The sequence below is a fragment of the Poecilia mexicana genome, unplaced genomic scaffold, assembly GCF_051168715.1.
Source record: "Poecilia mexicana isolate PSO_F unplaced genomic scaffold, ASM5116871v1 scaffold_21, whole genome shotgun sequence".
In the NCBI taxonomy this organism is placed as follows: Eukaryota; Metazoa; Chordata; class Actinopteri; order Cyprinodontiformes; family Poeciliidae; genus Poecilia; species Poecilia mexicana.
Window position 1 is genome coordinate 18974828 of NW_028263390.1, and position 25782 is coordinate 19000609.

Genomic DNA, 25782 nt, shown 5'->3' on the forward strand with positions numbered 1-25782 from the left:
TTTCTTAATAAAATAAATAAATTCTTTCTTGTTGACAAATGCATAAATATGAGACTTAACCAACTTTTAGCCCATTATGAACCAGAGATCGTGAAATTATTGCATCCTGTGTGTCACAACGAAGTCAGATGAGTGGTGATGTGTTTGCTGTGACCGAGCCGGCCAAATGTGCTAGTTCTTTACTTGCCGTGAATTTCCCCGTCAGAATCCTTCTAATTCTGACTGTTCCGATTGACCAGTCCTGGTTCAATAAATATTAAAATCTGCCTTTTTGGAACAGAGTAGCAGTCCAATGTAAAACTGATGTTTCGCACACGGAAGATCTGAATCAAATGATTTGGATCTTAAAAAGGAGCCGGAATTCCCATCATTACAACCCGTAATCGTGATGCTTTCATGTTACATTCGGTACGGAATGGAAACAAACCATTAAAAAAAGGTTAATTTTGACGCTTTTCAGTGAAAAGTAGTTAAATTTACGCAAGTCAGCACTATGAGGTTCTTCATAGCGCTTCAGTCAGCAAATGTATTCCAATTTGTTGCATTTCTTCTTGACTTTACTTTTTCCTGCCACTGGGATTGGAAATGGAAAAAGCTACAATGTAGTGTAGTACATAATTTATCACTGAACTTAAAGGTTTTTTGTATGTGTTCCCAGATAAACGGATAAAAATGTAAAACACAAACCCCATTTTTTGTACTTGATTTCAAGAAGCGGAAATTCCGAGCACCCGCTGAACGCAACAGCATTCTTACCGGGTGCCGACTCTTCAGAAAGTCCTGCATCATCTCCTTACAGGAAAACGTACAACACCTAAAAAGGTAAAACTCTTTTTACTACCGTCACGTTTGGGGGTTGTTATGTGTAAACATTTTAAAATATTTCGTATCTGACATAAAATCAGTACAACCGACAGAAAAGAAAAGAAAAAAAGAAAAAACCTCCTTTATCCGCACCGGCAGATCATTTGTCTGAGGTGCTGAGCGGAGAAATCCGTGTTTTGCACCCGGAAGTCACGGGAAAAATGGACCAGGTTGTGAGAATGAAGCCGCGCCTTAAAATTAATATTTACCTTTGATAATTAAAGAGTAAAAATACGAATTTGTGTCTTGTGTTGGCTAGCTGTGGGTGCTAATCCTGTATTTCCGCATTAGTGACAGTCCGCCCTGGTTAGTTCAAGTTGCAGCATGTTAACGTTGATCTCAGCTCTGCAGTCAGTTCAGGGTAGCACTTCTCTGGGCATTTCATGTCTCATATCCACATCTATAAAAATCGAATAAAATTTATTCATATGTTTTTTCACTAATTTATTTCCTTTTTGTGTGTTTTCCCCCCCCCTTCAGCAACAATGAATGTGTCTCATGAAATAAATTTGCTTGTGGAGGAGATTCAGCGACTTGGCAGCAAAAGTGAGTCCAGACTATGATCCCTGGCATGGCAGGATGTTGATGTTTTGCGTCTGCAAGTTGTTTGCTATAACAAACAATAAGTTAAATAATATAATCATGTGACACTCAACCTTTCCTAGATTTGGCAAACACAATGAGATAAGATTGTCTGATCGAAAAACTGACCCCGTTAGTCAGTTATTTGCCTCAAGCTCTAAAGCATGTGGTGTTAACACATATTTTTCGCATTTTGTCATATTAAAAGCACAAATGTCATTGTATTTTATTTTATTATGGTTTTGTGTGAGAGATTAACACAAAAACTTGAATTTATAAAGTGGAAGATCTGCATCAAGCATCCCCATTTAAAAAAAAAAAAATCAACTTCAACTCTTAAACGTTTCTTGGTAATAAGTTAATGTTTTAAATGAGCCGTTTCAAAAATCTCCCGATTGTTAAGTCACATTGGAAGATCACTGCGCATTACCTAGCAACCCCAGCTAATTCCAGCCCGTTGCCTAGCAACCCCAGCTAATTCCAGCCCGTCCCCCATAACTCTTATTCCAGGCTGGATTATTTTTTTATCCCCAAGTCGCTTTTACATTCAGTTCAAAGTTGTAACTTAGACCCCATAGTCTTGTCAGATCATGCACCAGTATTTTTAAGTGTTGATCCAGTATTACGTATGTCTAGAACTTTCACTTGGAAATTCAATACCTCCTTTTTAGATAATGAACCCTTTCGCAACTTTGTCCGGAATAACTTATTGCAGTTCTGGCTTGACAACAAAGAATCTCCTGTATCTTCTGCTATGATCTGGGATGCAGCAAAAGCTACTTTGCGCGGCCATCTTATCTCTTACTGCTCTCACCAAAAAGCGACTCGAGCGGAGAGAAGAAATAACCTTGAAAAAGAGGTGATTCGACTAGAACAAATACACAAACAATCACCAATATTATCAAATTTAAAGGCACTAATGGCTGTTAAATCTGAGCTTAATATAGACTACACCCGCCAAGTTCAGAAACTACTACTTTATACTAAACAGAAATACTATGAATTTGGTAATAAGCCCAGTCGCATGCTTTCTCACTTATTGAAAAACCAAAATAATAGTCGCTTAATCAATATGATAAGAACGCAAAACGAAGACGTTTCATGTGACCCTAAAATTATTAACAGCACTTTCCGGGATTTTTACACATCTCTATACAATACAGACATGGCTGACCCGGAAGATATCACCTCCTATTTGAGCAATATATCTCTACCCTCTGTCACGGGAGAGGATCGGGCCTTTTTAGATGCTGCAATCACCCCGGAGGAAGTTTGGGCTGCAATTAAATCTATGCCAAACGGAAAGTGTCCTGGACCTGACGGGTTTCCATTGGAATTTTTTAAATCATTTTGGCCAGAGATTCAACCAATATTAATGCCCGCTGTTAATGACATTTTGAGGAACGGCATCCCCCCTTCGTGGAGACATGCTTCCATCAGTCTTCTTTTAAAAGAAGGTAAAAGTCCCCTGGATTGTTCCTCCTTCAGACCTATCAGTTTGCTTAACGTTGATTATAAAATTGTAGCAAAAGTATTGGCCCGGAGATTGGAAAATATCCTCCCTAAAATAATAAACCCAGATCAGGCAGGTTTTATAAAAATGAGATATGGCACAGACAATATACGACGCGCTCTTAATGTTGTTCAGTACCTTAACACTCATAAAAAACCTGCAGTAATTGTTTCCCTGGATGCCGAGAAGGCCTTTGACCGAGTTGAATGGCAGTTTCTTTTTCAGGTGTTACATAAATTCGGCCTGGGCCCAAATTTCATCAATCTGGTTAAAAGCTTTTATTCAGACCCAACAGCCTCAGTTAACACAAATGGCTTGATGTCTGAGCCCTTTAAGATTCATAGGGGTTGTAGGCAGGGGTGCCCCCTCTCACCCTTACTGTTTACATTGTTTATAGAACCTCTAGCCGAGATTATCAGGACTAATCCAGATGTATCTGGAATCAATATAGGCGGTAGAAATCATGTAATTTCACTATTCGCAGATGATGTACTTCTATATATGTGCAATCCTGAGAAATCAATTCCAGCTATCTTGGAATCTATGGCCACGTTCAGTGCTTTGTCAGGATACAAAATCAACTTGGGAAAGTCTGTCGCCACTCCTTTCGGCATCCCCCCAGAAAAGTTCATGCAATCTCCCTTTCAAATGTCTATGAGAGGCTTCAAGTATCTGGGTATTTTTGTTACACCTGATCTGAATAATCTTTTTGGAGCTAATTATTCACCTCTAATTCAGAAGATAAAACATGACTTAATAAAATGGGCTCCTTTGCCGTCCTCTTTCTTAGGGAGAATCAATATTATAAAAATGAATATTCTCCCACGACTTAACTATTTATATCAAAATCTTCCCTGCTATTTATCTCCTGCACACTTCAAGTCTCTAAATTCTCATTTATCTCGCTTTGTTTGGAACTACAAACACCCAAGAGTTAAGTTTTCTACACTAACTAAGCCAAAACATCTTGGAGGATTGTCATTACCATCCCTGCAACTTTATTATTGGGCAGCACAACTTAAAATAATTTCAAATTGGTTTATGAATAGAAGTAACTCTTTATGGTTAGATCTGGAATCCCAATCCTGTTTCCCCAGCAAACTTAATTCTCTTTTCTTTATAAGTGGCATTGACCAAATACCCCATCTCAGAAGCAACTTTATTGTTTACAATACTTTGCTGGCTTGGCGAGATGTGAAGAAATATCTTAATATCTCTCCCATCCTCTCTTCTTGGTCGTCGTTAACCTTGAACCCAGATTTACCAGCGGAGATTAGAAACATTGGCCTGTCTGAATGGTCATCTAGGGGTCTGTCAATTATTATGGACATACTGGATTCTGACTCTGTTAAATCCTTTGAACAAATTAAGGTCGATTTCAATATTTCTAATAGAGATTTTTATAAATACCTACAGATCCGTCATTTTGTGAACTCTCTCAGGAGAACAGGAGCCTTACGCACAAGATTGTCAGAGTTAGAAAATATAATTGTCATGACCAAATCTCCCAAGGGACTTATCTCCAAGATATATAGTTTATTATCTGGCTCTGACTCCTCAGCTTATGATGCTATGAAGCTGGTGTGGGAACATGATCTAGGGCTGAAATTTGATCTAGCAGATTGGGAGGAAATTTGTATTGGGATTTTTCCCAGCTGCACCTCAATTTCTATACATGAGCAGAACTTTAAATTTTTCTACCGAACTTATTATACACCTGTTCGCCTTCGGAGGATGTTTCCAGATACTTCGGATCTTTGTTGTAAATGTAAAACACATAGGGGCACATTTATTCATCTGTTTTGGTCTTGTAGCCGTATTCAGGTTTTCTGGAAAGCAGTTCATCTGATGATACAGGAGATCTTTGGTAAACGGTTCCCACTAACTCCCTCTTTCTGTCTTTTTAATCATACTTCGGAAATTTTATATAACGCAGATACTAAACATTTGCTTGTAACCCTCTTATTTCTGGCCAAAAAATGCATTTTACTGAGATGGTTAGCACCGCAGGCCCCTACTGTTGATATGTGGATTTCACAAATCTCTGATATTGTTTTAGTTGAAAAGCTGACTCATGATCTCCATCAAAGGTCAGACAGATTCTGGAGGATTTGGGACCCAATACAATCTTTCTTACAGAGACTGTAATCTTTATTTATTTTATTAATTTACTTGTTTTTTCTTTTTTCTCTTTTTATTTCTTTACATTCTATATATTGTTCACTTGGTTGTCTGGAAGCTTTGACTATTTAAGATGTTACCTGGGATTGTCTGTCTGTACTTTGTGTATATGGGCTGTTTGTATAGGTTTTTTTTTTTTTTTTTTTTTTTTTTTTTTTTTTTTTTTGTTTTGTTTTGTTTTTGTTTGTTTTTTTGTGTTGAGACTGTTGTGCTTCTTGTTTGTTTGGGGTGGGTTGTTTTTGTTTGCTTTTGTTGATGTGTGTATATAATGAAAAAAACCAATAAACAAATAATTCCAGCCCGTTGCCTAGCAACCCCAGCTAATTCCAGCCCGTTACCTAGCAACCGAGGCAGAACTCCGAACGTTTAGTCAGCTAATTTTACGCTGCAAGGGTAAACGATATGGATTTAAAGTTTTATCACAATATTTTGATAAACACAAAAGTAATAATCATAATTACCTCTTTTTTACGTAACTATTGTTGTGACTGCAAAAGTCATTGATATTTATTCATTCTTTCATTGAACAAACAGTGGAGAATAGTAAAGAAAAATAACAATCACAGCAATACGGACAGTTTTGTGGGGTTTTAAACATCATTAATTGGAATTTATACCGACTACAATGAATAAAATGTTTTATCACGATAAATGATAATGCGATAACTCCTACTATTTCGTTTAGCAAAATAGTTTCTGTAAACACCAATTCTCATGTCATGACAAAGATTTCTAACTTACTACATGTCTTGACTTTGATTAGGCCATTTTAGGACATGAACTTGCTTTAATACAGTCCACCGTTTTGTATGTCTGGCTGTATATTAGGTTTCTTTCTGCCTCATTCTCAAGTCTTTACCTCCAACATATTTTTACCCTGTATTCTTTATTTAGCTTCATTCAACTTCCCACAACATGCCGCTGCCACCGCCATGTTTTGCCATCTTTATGGTGTGTTCAGAGCAATACGTAGTCTTGGTTTTCCACTAAACAGGAAGCTTTATTTGTAAACCAAAAAGTTCAAATTCTCTGATTGCTGCTTTCCATTTTGTGATGATAAATTGCATAAAATCCCATTGAAATACATATATGTTAGTATTTATAACAAGACACAGGATGAAAAAAGCTCAAAACACTGGTTATTCACTGTATTTTTCAATATTCCATCATGTGTACCTGTAAAATCTTTTATACCAATTCTCTTCCAGATGACAAAGATCAGACCAGTGTGAAGTTCGGCGTTTTATTTAGGGACGACCGCTGCGCCAACATCTTCGAGGCGCTGGTGGGGACGCTGAAGGCGGCCAAGAAGAAGAAGATCATTGACTTCCAGGGCGAGCTGCTCCTGCAGGGTGTCCATGACGACGTGGATGTCATCCTGTTGAAGGAATGAAGCCAAATTTTGAATTTAACGACCCTTTAATGAGCCGAGGGTCTGACTAAAATCTCTGAGAACGCTGCGTCCCTGCAGCAAATCTGTCCAAGTTTTTCTCTCTCTTTTTCATTTCCAGATCCGTCAAACTAATATTCAGTCACAGTTTGCTGGCATTTCTGCATTATTTCACTTGACTGTGCCAAAATTTTTAAGCGCTGCAGCTTTGGAGTGTTATCGGTTCTTCGGACAAATATTTCTATATTTTTCCGTTGCACATTTTATCCCTTCAGCTATAAAGTTTCTAAAATCTCAAAAGATGCATGTTCCAATTTGGAAAATCAGCTTTCTGCTTCGGACTCCTACACTGTCTTGATTGTTGCTATCTGATCCTGCTGAGTACAGAAACATATTTTACTATAATTTAGGATTTAACATTAAAAATGCACAAACCAAGAATGTAACATACCTTTTTTTTAGGTTACGTCATCTTTTGCTTTCTTTTTTTTGTGGATAAAGTTAGTAAATCCCAACCAGATGCCTTTCTTGAGCGTTTCAGTCCTTAGAAAACCTGTTTATAGTTCTGACTTCTTGTTCTCTAAAGGCAGCTGTTTTCCCATCAGATCGGAAAAATCCTGTGCATCATCTGTTAAATCCCAGCGTTGCTTCAACCAAACGGCGGTTCTGCTTACTGTTTACATGCGCCGCTTCTACTACCTCCTGTGGACTTTCACAAACACTGTTCAAAGCACAGCGACTTTTTATACAAACTTTGACCACAAGGAAAGTTAAAAGTGCATTTCAGTGCTGCTCTTCTGACTCAATACAACAAAAACAGTTTTTAAAAAATGTCACGAATGAATTTTCTCCAAAAAAAAAAAAACTGCCTTTTCTGTTGGATCTTGTAATGAACAGATGGAGAATGTATTTCTAGTGCATCCTTAAGTGGTGGAAAATTTACTTATAATGATTCTCAGGACCAAAAATGTGCTTGATAACTGTCCCATGGCTTTATTTAGTGTTAGAAACTGAGATTTAGGATATTAATCTTGTGCTGTTGGTCCAACGAAACCTTTGGATCAGGTGTGACTACTTTTTTAAATCCTTGCTCAAGAAATTATTTGGAAATAAATCCTTAAATAAAATTTGATTGCATCTTATTCCTTTGATTTATTTCTCTAAAACAGTTGCACAACAGTTTGTAAAAGTAACTGAGAAGGATTATGAAATACATCTGATCTGTAATTTTTTCATGACCCGTTTCTCTGCTGTTGAATCGACTTCATCACTTTTTTGCGTTCTGGTTTTGGTTCAGTTTGATGTTTATTTAATGACAAAAACAGCTGGGAAAAAAAAAATCCAGAAAAGCGGAGACCTTATCAGAGTGAATGACACCGAAAAGTCTTAAAAGTTGTGGGAATGATGATGCCGTTTGTGTTCGTTTAAGTGCAACGTTACTGTATGTTTGGCTCCATTACTACCAACAGAACTGAAGTTGGTTCTGCTGTGGAACAAAATAAAGTCTTTACACTTGAAGACTTGAGTTGTGATTGTTTTTCCAAAATCTCTGAATTGTTTTCATAAATTGCTTCTGGCCTCTTAAATCCTCTGTTATGGATCAGAGGAGATTTTTGGTCATTTAAGGGATTAGAAATACTTGCACCATGTTGCATTAGAGTCATTAAATTAAAATATTTTTTTGTTCTTGGTGCAACTTGGAAGGTTTATACATTAATTAAACTAATGAAAAAACATACAAAACAAATATATAAGACAAAACTGACTTTTCTTCTACCTTGCATGATTTTAAACTAATGGAATATAAAAAATAAAATAATAATAATCAAATGCATGACTTATGCATAAATATGCGTGTGTATAATTTCAGATTCTTTTTTTCAGTGGCCCTAATCCTCTTCCGTAGAAAAAAATAATTTTGACCCTCGGTGGAAAACGTTTGGACACCACCGCTTTATCCATTAATACTCCGTTTTTCTTTTCCAAATTGCTGTCACCTTTGTAGTTCCACGTTTTCCGAGAGGACTTGAACGCGGCACGTCGTTGACGGCCAGCGGCGGGGGGAGGGGGCGGGACCAGCGGACGTCAGGGGGTGGAAGAAAACAGCAGAGCAGGAATCAAAACAAGACACGGACACGCCTTCGCTCTAAAAGGTTATAGCAGCTTATTTCTTCTACCTGCTGCAAGCAGCAAAGCCCGCGGCTGGAGGAAACCTCCGCCGCCAAGCGAGGCGCAAAACAGAAAGCGCAAACGCTCCGTCGAAGTCCGCAAATGGAGTCCACAGAAATGCCAGACGGCGCTGACGGGAGGCGCTGATAGAGGTCGAAAACCCAGCCGCCGACGTTGCGAATCGCGTAAAATGCCCAACCAGAAGAGCAGCAAGGGGAAGAAGAGCAAACGCACGAACAGCAGCGGGGACGAGCAGGAAAATGGAGGCTGCGCGGCAGCAGCGGGAGGCGCGGCCGCGGCGGCGGCTGCTGCAGCGACCGCTGCGCCTCGGACGGAGCGCTCCAGCGGTAAGAGATGTTGGAGAAGTTTGGAGATGTTGCTGTCCTTCCAGGAGAAACTCTGGCTTATCTGCGCCGCTTAGGCACTCATGCACTGCGACCCTGCCGACGTTTTCACCCATCCGATCACAAATGCATGAACTAAATTGATTATAGGCAAACAGAGGCGTCACTGCTCGAGGCCTTGCATGAACTGTTTGATTTTATAAATAAGCTAGTCGCAGTTCCTCAAACTCAGCTGGTGACACTGATTTTAAGGCCACCGCGGCTTGTTTGACTCCAACAAAACAAGCTTAAATCACATTAAAGTGCGCACATTGGACAGGAAAGCGGCCAGTTGGACTCATAATCCATGTACAACTTTAAAAAGCTCTCCTGCGGGCCTCAGCTGTGTTTCCTGGGGCACACCTTGTCCGCACTCAGGTTAAGCTTGTGGCCTTCTTCCTCGCCAGTAACGCTGACACCTCACCGCTTGCGTGCGCAGCCAAACTCCACTGACAGCAGCTGGAGAAGTCATCCCGCTGCAAGCCGCACAAATATGGCTGTCCTTTAGAGGGCTGCAGCAGGACGGAGGAAAACCACAAATCAGCGCATAAACAGCGGAATTAAAGGGAGTAAAATGCAACTTTGCGTCATTTGTGCCGTCAGATTTTCAGCTCAGGGGCCAAACGATAAACAGGTGCAGCAACACAACTTGTTGATATTTCTGAAACTTTCTCCTCATTTTGTCACGTTGGAAACACAAACTTCAATATATTTTTTTTCATTGAGCTCTTATATATTTTTACTTTTTGTAGCTTTACATTATGTTATAAAGTTATTCCCTCATCAGAAACATAACTAAAGTGTTGCCTTGATCCTTTCATTCATGTCTGAGAAATCCTTTAATCTCCATGGCAACCATTCAGCTGTGAAAAACGCCTGGTTGGACCTAGCTCCGCCTTCGAGGACACAGCTCCTCCTCTGAGCTTTCTCATAACACACCAACTCCTTCAGACTAGCCAGAAGCAATTAGCAAACACCTGGTGGAACTGCTAAGTTTGTTATAAAACGTTCTTAAAGGGTTAATAGGGGAGCCATGTTGTGATGACTTCCTGGAGGCGGAGTTTCAGAAAGAGCAGGAGTTTTTAAAGAGACAGAGCCCCAATTTCAAGGCGTTAAATTACAAAATCAAATTTATTTTCCGTCATATTTGACATATAAAGCACAGAAGGTAACATAGTTACTTGCTTGTGCCATAAAATCACACTATGTGTCTGGAAAATGTATATTTTTCCACACATAAAACAAACCCTGAAAATGAATGAAGCTGTAATTATTAAAGGCTGAACGGGTTTATTAATAGTTTAGTATTATTCTATCTAAGACACTGTCAGTGGACAATCAAGTCTTGGCATGTTTGCATTTTCAGATGGACTGATAAGCGTTCAGTGAGATTATATTATAATATCACCTAATTCAGCTTTAAGCTTCTCCACGGCTAACTACTAATGTTCACTAAAAATCTCCAATCTTCACAGATCATCTGATTCATAACTTATCCACAGTTTGACTCTGTTTACTTACTGAGCGACTTGAAATCAATTGGTTTCATTGGGTTTCATGTCACATGCCTCAGACTTTTTAAAGAAGTTGGTTTGTTGCCTGAAAGCTCAATTGTAACGATATAGGAGGGAAAACATGTTCATAATAATAACATTTATTAGATGATGTTGGCGTTTGGCTTCACATGGTGGTTAAAAACACTCAATACATAATAAACAGGACCACAACAAAATCACAAACCTACAAAACAACAATAGACACAACCTGACAACAACTCTGAGTAATTTGGGATAAATTAATTTTATAAATTTGCTCCACTTCCAGAGGGAAGCGTAAGAAACTCCTCTTTATGGCAACAATTTGTTGGAGCTTTTGTTTTGTTTACTTTTTGTATAAATCTCCCAGCATCCTTTGCTGCGTGTTGATGATCTGATCTGCCACACTGATGATTCAGTCTATTTGTGTCCATACCAGGTGCACATGTTAAAAGTTTAAATACTTTAAGATACTTCTATGCAGTCTAAAATACTGATTAAATACACAACTTTAAAAAAAATCTACATTAAGAATGTTTTAAATTCATTAACCACTTCCATGGTGTATAAATATTTAGGTCAGGGGTGACCAAAGTGCGGTCCGAGGGCCATTTTTGGCCACTGGGCTGATTTTTGTGGCCCCAAACTGCAGCTCAACAGTGACACATCGTAGTTAATGCAGATTACTTTTTATTTGTAAACATATTTTTACAATGGAAATTGTTGATTATAACCTAATGCACTTGTCTTTTTATAACGAAGTTTCTATCTGGAGACTTTTACTGAAAAGCCAACTTTGCTTCAACAAAATCGGCTTTTATTTAACTTATTTAATTCGGCTAAATGCAGTGAGTGTTTGGAAAGAAAGTGACTCAGATCCTGTTCTTATAATTGAGAGTAAATTTGTTCAACTCAGCATGAAACGATTCGTAAATTAAAAGCCTTTCTTTTAATTTAATTCTGCAAACGTGCAAAATCCTTTAAAAATTTGGATCTACGATAAACAATATCCCTTAGCAACAAAGAGGAAAAAAAAAAGAAATCTTAATTTGCTTTTTTAACTTTTAAAGTTTTCTTTTAAAACATGACAAAAAGTTTGGACATCCCTGACTAATGGATACTTTACGAAAAAGAGTTAGTTGCTCCTGTATTCAAGTTTGATTGTTTTTGTTTTAAAACATTACTTTATTTATATAATCTAAATGCGTTTGCAACAAACAGAAAAACAATGACAAATCCACCAAAACCATAAATTTAGCTGATTTAAAACCTTCCCACAGTTATGCATGAACGCACTTGGGCAACTTACTAAACCCCATAAATGATTAATACATAGATAAATATAACTATAAGACATTTATTATTCATCTGAAACTCCCAAAACGATGTCTGAGGTTTGAATGAGATCACATTAAAGTTTTGTTCATTAAGAAAAAAGAACAACACTGACGACACAACACTGGTGTGTAACAAAGACGGAGCTGACAGCGCACCGGAAAAGGAAGAAGGAAACCCAACGAAAACACACACACACACACACACACACACACACACACACACACACACACACACACCCCTCTCATGTTGACATCTCGTTGAAGCCGTCTGCCAATGTTTCTTGGCCTTGTTTTAAAAAAGCTGCTGACAGTCCTGAGTGGCCTAATTCAATTCTAGAAATAGATGCTATTAGTGACATTTTCACCATTTTCTGTTTTTATTTTAATTCAGCTTGTGATGAAAAATCTGCTTCAAAGACTCAGGATAAAATGACACCCAGTATGAGCTTTATGTGATCCGTCATCGGAACAATAACAACGATGTTCATCAGAAGAATAGTCAATTTATCTCGATTAATCGTTTCAGCCCTAATCAAACCTTTTTCCTGAAAATGTCAGTTCTTGAGTCATGCAGGCTCAGGATGTGAACTGTAGATGTTTTACCAGCTGGCTGCTCTCCTGTCTGTCCCCTCAGAGGTCCAGTGCGCCTCCCCTCTGGGCTGCAGCCTGGGCCGCTCCATCGACCTGGAGAAGGACGACCACCAGCGGGTGCTCTGCAACAACGAGCTCTGCCCGTACGGCAACTGGATGCACCTGCAGTGCTTCTACGAGTGGGAGAGCTCCATCCTGGTCCAGTTCAACTGCATCGGCCGCGCCCGCTCCTGGAACGAGAAGCAGTGCCGCCAGAACATGTGGACCAAGAAGGGCTACGACCTGGCCTTCAGGTTCTGCTCCTGCCGCTGCGGACAGGGCCACCTGAAGAAGGACACCGACTGGTACCAGGTGAAACGCATGCAGGACGAGCGCAAGAAGAAGCCGTCGGAGCGGAGCGCCGGCAGGACTGGGGCGAGCGGGGGCGCCATGGGGCCCGGGGACGGTCCGTTTGAAGAGCCTAAGAAGAGCAAGCCAGCAGCAGGGGCAGCAGGGGGGAAGTTATCCCAAAGGGCCTCCAGCCAGGAGTTACCTCGTAGACAATCAGTGGACCGCCAGAACTCCATAGAAAGAGGGGGACATGCGGCAGGAGGACTGTCTCCGCTGGGTCCCCCTCAGAAATCCCCGTGCGACTCCCCAGGACTGTCCCCTCCCAGCGGGTTTAACTTCTCCCCAACGCCTGTTCTCGGGTCCGGAGGAGCCGGGCTGCGGGGTTCCCGCCAGCTGGGCGAGTTCTTCAAATCGGCCGTCCACATGGACCCCCAGAGGAAACACCTGCTGGCCAGCGGCGCTCTGAGTCGCCCCGCCGGTTCGGCTGGCGGTCCTCACCTGGACCCCGGGTCCGTCTTCCCGCTGCAGCTGTCCTTCGCCCTCCCGCTCCACCCGCGGCTGACCGGCGGAGGGGACGGGGCCCACCCTCACCCGGTGCAGTTCCTGAGGAGGCTGGACCTCTCGGAGCTCCTCACCCACGTCCCGCGCCACAAACTCAACACGTACCACGTCCGCATGGAAGACGACGCCCAGGCCGGCCAGGGGGAGGAGCTGCGCAGGTAAAGGCTAAAGGGCTTAAAGAAACGCAGTTAGAAAACGACTCTAAACTCATCCTTACACGACGGCATACTACTAACAATGTAGGTAGGAAAAAATAAATAAATGTACTTCTTTTCATAGCTGCACTACGCATTGAAGATAGTGTAGTATGCCTTTCTAAGTAGGAAATATAGAAGTATATTTCTGCCAAAAATCTCAGAAATTTTCTACAAAAACAAGGAAATTTCTGAGCTTAAAAGTCAAACATTAGCAAGAAACCCTCATAAATTGTAATATTAACCTCATAAATTTTGGAGAAAAAAAACATGGAAATTTCTGAGTTTCAAAAGTCGAAGAAATTCATAAAAAAAAAATTCTTGAAAATTTCAGAGATTAATCTCAGTTTCTCAACTTTTTCTAGCAAATTTTCAACTTTTCAAACTAAGATATTTACAAGTTTATTTTCTAGAAACTTTCTGAGATTAATTTTAATTTGTTGTGACAATAATAAAGCAAAATTATTAAAAGAAATTAATCAAGATAAATGATACAATAAATACCCAACCTTACACTGTGTGTGCTGTACAATGGCTGCTGGAAAAGGCAACACATGTTCTGTTGTTGATTTACCATCCATAAACCATTTGGTGCATTCTTTTTGGTTGTACAGGAGGCTCTACTGATGCTTTTCAAAAATGTACATTTGTATAATTGCGTATCTGTTTGCAGCCATTTTCACATGCGAGTGTAAACGTTGGTTAGGGGGCGTGGCCAGCAACAGCTTATTTGAATTTAAAGTGACAGACACCCTAAAACGTCTCATTCTGAAAGAAGCTCAAAATAGCCAGAACCAGACTCAAATCTTATTGTCTACTAATGATTTTGTGCATAAAATGTAATGAAAATGTTTTGTATCGTCCATAGATCTATCCTAACATGTTCAAGGATGCACAATAGGTCACCTTTAAAGAACCTGAGTACCTGCTGACTCTTCGGTGTGTAGAAACACTGCAGCACGATTAAATTGGTGCTGCAATTCACTCTACTCTTCAACATAGAAAGTACTCCTGGGCTCGTACTTCTGTGTATGTTTGATGAGTTGTTGACAGTTTTTTAGACACTTATGAAATTACCTCTAACAGGCTGCTCCCTTACAATAGCAAAAAAAGTTTGGGAGACGACAGGGAGACGTAGAGTCAGTAATAGCAAAAAAAGATTGGGAGACGACAGGGAGACATAGTCAGCCAGGTTCAAAGCAAAGGAACTTAAGGTGTTAAACAAAAACAAAACCCCGTTTTCTTTGTTTTCCGGTATACATTTTTTCAGCTTCTTTCCTGTTTCCTCTCTACACATTCCTCCTTTTATCAATACCAGCTTTTGGGCCAGGGAAAATTGTCCACATGGTTTTTGTGCGCAGTGTGTATGTATCCAAGCTGCAGCAGCAACATGAATTTATTGAATGAGTTCATACCAGAATAACTTTGAGGTTGATTTATGTTTTTCTTTCTGCCCTTTGGCGTTTCCGTCCTGCAGGTTTATCCTGTCTGCTCTCAGTGCGAGCCAGAGGAACGTGGTCAACTGCGCTCTGTGCCACCGCTCGCTGCCCGTGTTCGAGCAGTTCCCCCTGGTGGACGGGACGCTGTTCCTCAGTCCGTCACGCCACGACGAGATCGAGTACGACGTCCCCTGCCATCTTCAAGGTCGGGTTTACGAGTATCAAATCTGTACAGTTACAAAGCCTGATTTTTGCCACTTCCTGGTCACTTTTACTTGATGAAACTCCAGTAAAACGTTTTATTCTTGCTGGTTAGGTTTGCAAGTTGTCATTAATGAGTTAATCTAAAGCTAATCAATCTTATCTATCAACTAACAATTAATTAATAAGCAGTCATTTCTTAAAAACGGGTTACATTTTTCGTAATAGGCTGAATTTCAAATAAAAAACTTACATTTTACCATTTGTGTCAGCTGCATGACTGGATAAACAGAAAATTGTGGTTTTCTCCCATTATTAAACTTATTCATATTTATAAAATATAAAAAAGAGAAACTTCTTTATTGCTGAATAGAAAAATAAAAGATGAAAAGAATAAAACAGAGATGTTCATACAGCAATACCATCTTTGCCTTATCACCTTCCTTATTGGTATCATGTTTTTTTTCTGTCATCACATCTTTGCCGTTGTAGCAAATCAATAAATTTTTAATAAGAAGTTAAGGTTATAACTTAAGAAAGGAGTTTGTTGAGTGTTTATATTTCAAAACATTACTGCATAAAGTACAACTTGTGTCTCACGTCGGACACTTTTTGGACCGTTTCTGTTTCCTGTTCTGGGTAATCCGCCATCTTTAATCCTGTATCTACTGGCTCTATCTGCGGCACCCTCTGCTGGATGGCGGCCAAACTAACACCAAAATAAGGACTGAGCCAGTGTTTCTCAAACGTTCAAACCATTTAACAAACACTCACAAACCTCAAATTGAATCGTTTGTGAACGATATCAAAACTCGCAGCAGCTATAACTTAGCTTCGTCCGATCTTATAAGTACTCCTGGAGTTGTCTTCTTTCCATCGGTATCTTCAGTTTTTCTTTGCAGTGACCCGATTTTAAGCCACTTTCCTTTGTTAATCTTAACCACAATCCTCCGGTAAACTAGCTGTAGCGTCGCACTTTGAGCTGACGTCACGGCTAATAAACGGTCGTTTACATGCAGTACCTGGCGGGCCACTAGGGGGCGGTCGCGGACCACAGTTTGAGAAAGGCTGGTCTAAGCTGACGATTCTGGTTAATCTATTGGAGCCGCAATTTTTCTCAATGCATATTAATCTAATAAATTATCAATCTACAATTAATCATATCAATTAATACCGGTGTTCCTTGGAGAAACATGAAGCTGTATTTATCAGAAAAATCTCACTCTGCGCACCATGTTTCTCTATTTAGATAGAAGTTGCTTCTTTGTTGTCCTGCTTGTCCTAAAAAGCAAACTCTGCCCTGGTGGCAACAGTTTTCATGGAAAAGCAAAACTTAATGGAGAGCTACAAAAAAAACATGTATTCAGATAAACTTTCACTTGCAGGACAGTCTCAGAATAAGAACATGCATCATAAAATTACTCAAACTGTCTACAAAAGGAAACACTGAGCCATCAGTCAGCGCTGTGTGTGGAGATGTAAGATTTTCTGCCGACTTCTGCACAGTCCCAACATGAATGTGAATCAGCGCAGCTGCAGCATGCAGCGTCTTTGATGTGCTGACCCACAGGCTTTGATATTCTTGTCTTTGATATGCAGAAGCATGGAAGGGTTGTTTATTAGAGGGTTTGTCACCCTTCTGTCTGCAGAACCAAAGGAGATGTGAAAAATGCTTCATACAGATTTATTATGGTCTAATTTAACTAAAACACTCTGTGGTTGTATGAATAATGTCGCTATTTTTTCACATTTCAAGCAAGAAATGCTTGAATTTGGTCCTTTTTTTTTTTTTTAAAGGGAAAGGTGAATAAAACCGAGAAATGCATCACCAGGATTTACTCACCGCTTTGTAGATTTATTTCTTTTAAACATTTTGTTGGACAGAGGTGGGTAGAAAACCCAAAAATTGTTCTTAAGTAAAAGTAGCATTACTTTGTATTTTTACTGAAGTAAAAGTAAAAACGAGCAGACCAAGAAATTACTCAAGTAAAAGTATTTGGTAAAAAGTCTACTCTGATCAAATTATCAATCATTTAATATTTAAAAATTACATCATGAGACAGACTAAATTATAAAGTTAAGTGAAAATTTTTGCACTTTACTACGGTACGGAGCCCTCCAGTACGGAGCCCTCAGAGGGACATGGGGAGTTTCTTTCTTTTGTGTTCCCTCGCAATAATCTACTGATCAGTTCATGCGGCATAATTGAATACTGTAAGCCTTTCTTATGGTGGCCGCCATAATTTCTGCTTTAATACAAGCTTATAAGGTTTTTCCATGGACTATTTCTGAGTTATTATCGCGGGGTAATCAGTCATCTGATTGTGTCTCTGTTGTGTTCGTGTCTGAATGGTTTAAATGGCTGCTTTCAGTGCCGAAAGTACGGCGGCCACCATAAGAAAAGCTTACAGTATTCAGTTATGCTGCATGAACTGATCAGTAGATTATTGCGAGGGAACGCAAAAGTAAAAAAAAATTCCCATGTCCCCTGGAAGGCTCCGTATGTATGTGGTGAGTTCTTGGTTTTTCATTCAGTGGGTAGAAAATCCAGAATTACTCAAGTAAAAGTAAAAAGTGAAGCGTAATAAAATTACTTCTAAAAGTGCATTTTTTTCTCAAAAAAAGGTTACTCATGTAAATATAATTGAGTAAATGTAACTAGTTACCACCCAACACTGCAGTTGGGATATTTTAGGAAATTAGAGCTTTTTTTACGGAAATATAAAAAAGTGAGAATCGATTCTGATTATCATCTCTCCTGTTTTCTTAGGTCTACAGCTTTAATAATCATCAAGAAATGTTTCAAATATGACATAAAACATGGTGGAAAAGCGACTTTAAACATCTTCTCCTATAATAACTTGTAATTACTTTACAGATTAATTTTTCTAATAATTTTTGTTGTTAATCAACAGGTCGATTAATGCACCTCTACGCCATCTGTGTGGACTGCTTGGAGGGCGTCCACAAGATCGTCTGTATTAAGTGCAAATCACGCTGGGACGGGAGCTGGCATCAGCTGGGCACCATGTATACCTACGATATACTGGCTGCTTCACCTTGCTGCCAGGTGGGTAAACTGACCACACAGCAAATTAATATTTATGCATCGTCCACCCTTGAAATCTGATTGGTAACTTCCGTCATACATAGATTAGTTTTGTCCACACTCCATATCAGTAGATGACAAAAAGGCTGCTTTTGTTGCAATACCATTAATATTTTTTATTTTTTTTAAATGGGACATTGCATTTTAATATTTACATGCAAAAACATGAGATGATAGAAAAGAGGCTAATTTCCATGTCTAGTCCCGTTGGCTTATTGTTTTAATAATAAGAAAAAAACAGCTTCAGACTACTGCACTTAAAAAAACTATCCATAAAGGGGAAAAGGGGGTAATTAAACAGTTGTTTGCAATTTGTAGTCTACAATAGTTAAATAATTTTCCCTTTAAATTGACTAGAGTTTGCATAACGGCGCAAAAAATAAGGATAAGCCAGGCTATTTGTTTAGCTAAACAGCTACAAAAATGTGGTTCTTTTTTGTTGTTTTACAACCAGCATTAACAATTTTTTATTTATTGTTTCAAGTTGTTTTTTTTTAATGGGACATTCCATATTAATTAACATTTACATGCAAATACATGATAACAAAGTGGCTAATTTCCACCTTTAGTCCCGTTGCACACATGATGCTTAATAAGAAAAAGCCGTTTGCAATTTGTAGTCTATAATAAATCATTTTCCCTTTAAGTTGATAAGTTGACTCCAGTTATCGTAAAGGCGCTAAAAGTAGAGTTTGATTCACTAATGTAGCATAACTTATTTCATGGAGCTGTAATAAACTGTTGTAGTACCCTGACATCATGCTAGCTAATGCTAAAACGGCTAGATTATTGCGGGTAACCAAGGCAACCAGTGAGAACACTAGTTCCGGTCTTGCTGCAGTCGAGTTGCGCGCGCATCCACTTTGTTTACAAATTAGCCACGCTAAGCTAAACGGGCTAATTGTTTAGCCAGGGGTCACCAACTCCAGTCCTCCTGCAACTTTTAGATTCACCTCTGCTCCAAAATGTCTGAATTCCCTCACCAGCATTCATTCATCTCTGCAATAGGCTGGAAACGAGCAGTTTATTTGATCCAGGTGTGTTTGAGCAGAGACGCATCTAAAAGTTACAGGATGGTGGCCCTCGAGGACTGGAGTTGGTGACCCCTGAGCTAGACTGTTAACACATCTGCTAGCAGTGTTAGCTCACCTTTGTGTCCATTTCCTGTTTGTCCTCAGGCCCGGCTCAACTGTAAGCACTGCGGCAAGCCGGTGGTGGACGTCCGAGTCGGGATGCAGTATTTCTCAGAGTACAGCAACGTCCAGCAGTGCCCTCACTGCGGCAACCTGGACTATCACTTCGTTAAACCCTTCTCCTCTTACAAAGTACTAGAGGCTTATTGACAAACGTTTCAACACACGCTAGTTCAGATGCTCTTTGTTCTCATTTTCTAACACAATTTAGGACAGATCTTTAATTTTCTGGGGCCTTAAAGGTGGTTTTATGATTTTAAGTTCTCCCTTTTTTTAAAAAAATACAATGGAAGAAAGAGTTGAAGTGTGAGAGGAAAGTGTTGATAAAGTGTGGAGCAAACACATTTATCTGAGACAAGTGAATGTATCTGTAAGCCAAATTTGCTTTTATTTTTTACCAAAACCGATCTTAAAATAAAGAGAAAGATTCACACTGATGATGCTGTGGAGCGTTCTTTACATCTTCAACCTTTAGCAATCATTTCATTCATTTCCACACAGTTTGACAAACTAAAATCAGCATCCACAAGCCAATCACATTTAGGAAAAATGGAGTAGATCCACGAGTAATCTGCAGCTTTTTCACCTAACTAGCCATATGTTCACACCCAAGGCTATTGGGTTACAGGAACATCAACTCTTTTACAGCTTTTATTCTGCCAGTGTCGAAGTTGCTGCTTCATTATCTCTCTTCTTGTCCTTGCACGTCTCTGTAATCCTCGTCTCGTCTTACAGCAGCGTCTTACTGCCTCTGCTAACTGAAACATTATTCAGTTCAGCCACCTTTAGGTCAGTTTGAGTCTATTTCTAGTTATTTTGCATGTGTGTGTAGTGGATTTATCTTGCTGTGAGGTCATCTTGTCAGCTGCTTTGTGGGTCTGTATCATCTTAATGTGACGTATGCGAATGTTTTCATGTTTGCTCTGCTTGAGTTCAGTATTTTCCAGTCATTTTAAGACTCGCTGACCTCCCAACATGAGAACCCAGCTGCCTGCATTGATAAATATGACCTTAAACTCTGAAGCTGCTGTAACATTCAGGCTCTGTTTAGTTTGTGTGAAGGCGTCTCTCCCATCACTGCTGCACGACTTCCTCCGTTGTGTCCGTGTTGCTAACAGGAAGCGTTTTACGGGCTTCAGGCTGCGGCTCCTCAGCTCTGGTCTTTGCTTTCTGCGCCAGCTCCTTGGCGGACGGCGGTCGGAGGACGCACATGGCCACCTGACCTTCTCGTGTGACCTTTGGCGTGGAGACGAAGGCCGTCATCACGTTCATTTGCTCCACCATCTCCTCCAGAGTTTTGTCCTGCAGAGAGAAAAACTTCATTAGATCTCATCAGAAAGTGTTCCTGCCAGAGATCTGGTTACTTTTATTTGAGTAACTTTTTGAAAAAATTTACTTTTAGGAGTATTTTTACTGCACTGTACTTTTTACTTTTACTTCAGTAATTTTATTTTGAAGTATCTCTATTCTTGAGTAAAATTTCTGGATTTTCTACCTACTGAATGAATAACAAACATGTTTTAACCAAAAATTTACCCGACACAAACACACACCTTGGATTTTTATTAAAGTTTTATATTGAAAGTAACTGATTTGGAATTTTTTCTTTTACCTGACTGTGTTATTTTTTGTTACTTATGAATTATTGTCATTTCGGTTCTTAAAAAAGCAAAAATTCTAACTTAACTTCACATTGTGGTCTGTCTGATGATGTCATTTTTAAATATTAAATGATTGATAATTTGATCAGTTACTCATGTCTTGAGTAACTGATCAAAGTTAAGTTTTGTAAAATTAAGTTTTTACATGGGGTAAAAGCTGGCTACAGAAAAAAAACTGTGTGGAAAATTAATTTACCTAAGCATAACCATGAAGAAGTAAAATAATAATAAAGTAACAGATCACAGTCCAATCTGTCAGTCTCACTGCAAAAACGCAAAATCTTACCAGGTATTTATTATCCAGTTACTATCAAAAATGTTATCACACTTGAAATAAAACAAAAGTAACTTACAAGCAACTTTTCTGCAAGATAGGAGCTTTTGAAAATAAGTAATTCCTAAATATGGATTAAAAAACGTTCCAGTTCCATTGGCAGATTTGTAAAATGGGACAAATGTGTTACAAAAGAAAAGTTACTCATAAGTTCGTTTTGTTTACTAAGAATTTGCAGTAGAAACTAAACCAAAAATACTTGATAAGATTTTATGTTTTTGCAGTCCTGGAAAGCGTCACAAAACATTTTCCTAACTTATTTACATCAGGCTCATTTTCACAATGTTAATAAAATCCTTGCTTTGTTTGACATTAAACATGTTTTTCTGATGTAATCCATTTAAGGGGGTGAAAATTAATCTTTGTGATTTAAAGGCTAAAAGCAAAATAAATTATCCTTAAGAAAAAAAATTCAATAAGTAATAAAAAAAAACAGCCATTTGCTAATAAAAATTAGATTTTTTTTTTCTTTAGACTCAACATGTCAGTCCATAAATTAAACCCAAACTTTTAAAACAATATAAATATTTATTTTTCTCAGTAAAGCTGACCAGGTTGTCATTGTGCTGGTGGCGTTTTCCGCGCAGCGTCAGCCTGACGTGATGTTTCTTCTCCAGCCAGCTCTCCGCTTGTTTCAGCTTGGTGGACAGATCGTGGGACGCGATGCCGACTGAGAAGCTGAGCTCCTTCACCTGGGTAGGACCTGCACAGAAAACCTGAGTCAGAAAACCTTCAGTACGCTCACTGAGCTTACAGACATCTTCACTCTAGTGAAACTACCACTGATCTCAACTTGTCACCAATTTGGTTCGTAACAGGAACGTGAAATAGATGAGGAACTGAAACCCTGCTGATAAAAATCTGGAAGTAATTTTTATGAAATAGTTTTAGATTTCTTAGTTGTCAGATAAACATATCGTTTTAACAGAGGGTTGTTCCTGTTACCCATATGAAGTGAATAGTTGTGATCTTCTGGACATTAAAGTGATTTAGGTTTCATACTTGCTTTTGCCTTATTTTTCTCTCGGAGTCTCAGCTGCTCCTCGTGGAGATGTTTCCCGCTCATCAGCTGGTACAGCGGCGGCTCTTTGTTTTCCTTCAGCAGCACCAGCTTCAGATTCTTCTCATTTATGATTCTGATCACATCGGCGCGATGCATCAACCCCAGGTTCTCCCCGTCCTCATCGATCACCTGGATCTCTCTGTGAGGGATTTTCCGCCCAACGCTGCTGATGGAAGCGTTGGCGTGAGGATCCTGCTTCTTCTTCTTCACTGCTGGAGTCGGTGTTTCTTCAGGAACCTCCGTGGAGAACGCAGATCGTCTCCAGGATGAAGAGACAATGCCGTGTCTTTCACAGAGTCCGGCTGATCTCAAAGCTGGTGTCCAGTAGCCGGGCCCGCCGCTGCCGCCGCACATAGCTCTCACTGGGAGGCCCAGAAGCCACCGCACGCAGCCTGCAGACATTTCCTGCGCAGAACAACCGCAGTGAAACGTAATTAATGAAAAACAAAAATAAGAGCAAATTAATGCTAAAAGTATAAAGATGTGGAAGAATAAGACAAACCAAACTCATCTCTCACTCCAATCGTTTCCATTTGGAAACAATATCATAATATGGTTGATAAATTGTCACAATAATTATTGTGATAAATGATAACATTGTTGTTTTGGGGCCATTTTCAAGTAATATAATGTCAATGGCATAACTCACCCTCTCAAATACAGGAACAATCAACACTGGAACTGGAAGACATTTTAAATATCCGAAATAAAACTGAAATAAAAAATCACACTCACCCCAAACCATAAATAAAATGGATTAGGAAATCTCTGTAAACAAAATTACCCTTCAAAAAATATGAATCATTAGACTCATTTTAATTTACCTTGTTATTAACTGCTCATTGCGACAGATTTAGTGGTTTGGACATTTTTTCCAGTTATCAGTTCCGGTTATGATGGTTAACCGAGTTATTTATCGTTTGATCCGCCAATTGACTTAAAAATAAAAATCGCCACTGAATTTTATAAAATTAACATTAGCTGTCTGATTTCTAAATGCAATTGTACCGATATATAGTCAACAAAATGATAAAAACTGTCTATTTACGGAGACTTTGTTTTTTAATTGTCCTCAAACACTTAAAATTGACCTACAGCAAACCCTCGAAAAAATAACAAACAGCGTTTCAAACAAACCCTGTTTAAAAAGCGGATAATCTGTCCAATTTACATAAACTACTACTACTACTACTACGTCCCTCCGTTTGTTAAATACATTTGCACGTTTTACCTCACTAGTAGATTGTTTTTCAGTCCTCTGTGAGCAGCTGCAGGGTGACTGTGTCTACTTCCGCCTTGTGCTACTTCACGGGACCATGCGTCATAAAAGCGCTCTGCTGCCCCCTGGCGGTCAGGACGCGGAAACGGAATCCAAACTTGGCAAAACAGATGGACGTTCTGCACGTTTCAGACGTTTTCCTGCCTCAGCAGCTCAGGATTTAATAAGTGGATCAAAAATAGACTGCTGAATAAAGAATGTTACCATTTTAATCAGGTTTGTTAGAGCAGAGACACATTTAAAAGCTGCCTTAAGAGATTAACTGGTTTTGATCTGGGTTTAAATAGCATACACATAAGCTTTGTTGCTAAAACAGAAAAAAAGTACAAAGCTTCATGTTTATTTTTTGCAGATATTTATATTTTATTCCAACTTTAACTGCAACGTGCAACTACAGAAGTTAATACACATTTATGAAAGCCAAACTAAAAATATATTTTAAAAATTAGTTTCCTTTTGGAAACTTGAAGGCTGGACCAAATGTGAATTGATTTTTATTTATTTATTTATTTTTGGAGGGTTTTTAAAGCAAAATAAACATGTTATAATGGGTTAAACTCCTCCTTTGCACAAATAAAAGCCCACGCTTCCTCATAAAAATAAATGTTATAAATCATCCTTGGAAATATGCAAATATTTACAAGCAGATGTGCAAAAGCTGAAGTTAGCTCGTTTTTAAAGTATTACCAACACAAATATGACTACAACACTTTTAATATAAAATATTTTACCTTGAATTATCACAATAAAATACATTTTAAAAATAGCTATTTAACTTTGATATTTTCTAATGTATTTTAAAATCAAGACTGGTTTAGGAAACAGTTTAGTTTCTTGTCTCTTATTACAGAAAGTTGGCTAAGAATCATTGTTTCAGTTTGTTGTTTTGAATGCATTTATTTAAATATCACCAACTTTTTAAAGTAAATAATAATTTGATTAAATAAGATGAGATTAAAAGATTGTTTTTTGTCCATACTGACGTAAGAATTGTAGTTTTTAGCTCCATTTCTGTTTCAAAATATAGAAATAAAAGTTGCAGTCTTGCTTGAAATATCTAATTAAATGGAGTTTCCTTTTATTTTCCACGACTCTTTAAAGACAAAGAGTTGATTTTGTGCCTCTATGTGAGATATCAATCAGCTCATGTAAATCAAAATACATTAATGTCACTCAGAAGGAAAATTCCTGGGAATAAAGGTCAATAAAATTCATGGGAATAAAGGTCAGAGCTCCGGTTTTCTGTCATACCTGTCCGGTCAAAGAAACAAAACTTGTAAATAAACAAATTAAGCAGAGATAAAGCAGCTCCGTCTGCTAGCATCTGAGAAATAAACACATGCAAACCAGACGGAGAATCCAACACTGTTACCTGGAAAACGGACAGACAGCAGTAGATACCAGCAACCAGAAAGGAAACAGCAAAGTGAAAATGTATGGTGGATTTAAATGATGCTGTTCAGTTGAGAGGCTGGAAAAAGCTCCACGAATGAAGTGGAAATATATTTTAGAAAACATTTTCATCTCTCAGGCTGAACTATAAATACCTCAAGTTTGACAGAAGAGGACTTTATGTTCCAGTTTAACTGCTGGAAAGATGGAAAAAAACAACTTAGGCATCAGAATTTATACTCTGTAACTTATATTTTATGACAATAAATGGTTTATTACAGGGAAAATACATTAGACTAAAACAATATATTCATATTTTCCTTTTCACCAGCTGGTATTTGATATTTTTAGAGCAAATTTACACTTAAAAACTGAAAAAAACAGTTTTTAAGTGTTAAAAACTGTTTTTAACACTTACTCTAAACAGAAACTATTTAGAGTAATGCAGATATTAGTGAACTCAGAGTATCAGAAATCCAGA

At 38.7% G+C, this 25782-nt stretch overlaps 3 protein-coding genes across 3 annotated transcripts; 2 read left to right on the forward strand and 1 right to left on the reverse strand.

Moving 5' to 3' along the window:
* The first annotated feature begins 664 nt into the window (after positions 1-664).
* abracl (ABRA C-terminal like) lies at positions 665-8048 on the forward strand. Its single transcript, XM_014975572.2, has 3 exons — positions 665-822; positions 1345-1410; positions 6349-8048. The coding sequence occupies exons 2-3, from the start codon at positions 1350-1352 to the stop codon at positions 6531-6533; spliced, it is 246 nt and encodes an 81-aa protein (XP_014831058.1). The 5' UTR covers positions 665-822; positions 1345-1349; the 3' UTR covers positions 6534-8048.
* A 566-nt stretch (positions 8049-8614) lies between these two features.
* heca (HECA ribonucleoprotein granule regulator) lies at positions 8615-20009 on the forward strand. The gene is made up of 5 exons (XM_014975573.2): positions 8615-9046; positions 12589-13594; positions 15108-15274; positions 18186-18340; positions 19558-20009. Exons 1-5 carry the CDS (start codon positions 8890-8892, stop codon positions 19720-19722), a joined length of 1650 nt encoding a protein of 549 aa, XP_014831059.1. The 5' UTR covers positions 8615-8889; the 3' UTR covers positions 19723-20009.
* Positions 19936-23959, reverse strand: mtif3 (mitochondrial translational initiation factor 3). The gene is made up of 4 exons (XM_014975574.2): positions 23862-23959; positions 22570-23035; positions 22119-22270; positions 19936-20874 (listed from the first exon to the last, which is right to left on the reverse strand). Exons 2-4 carry the CDS (start codon positions 23030-23032, stop codon positions 20647-20649), a joined length of 843 nt encoding a protein of 280 aa, XP_014831060.2. The 5' UTR covers positions 23033-23035; positions 23862-23959; the 3' UTR covers positions 19936-20646.
* Positions 23960-25782: the final 1823 nt, after the last annotated feature.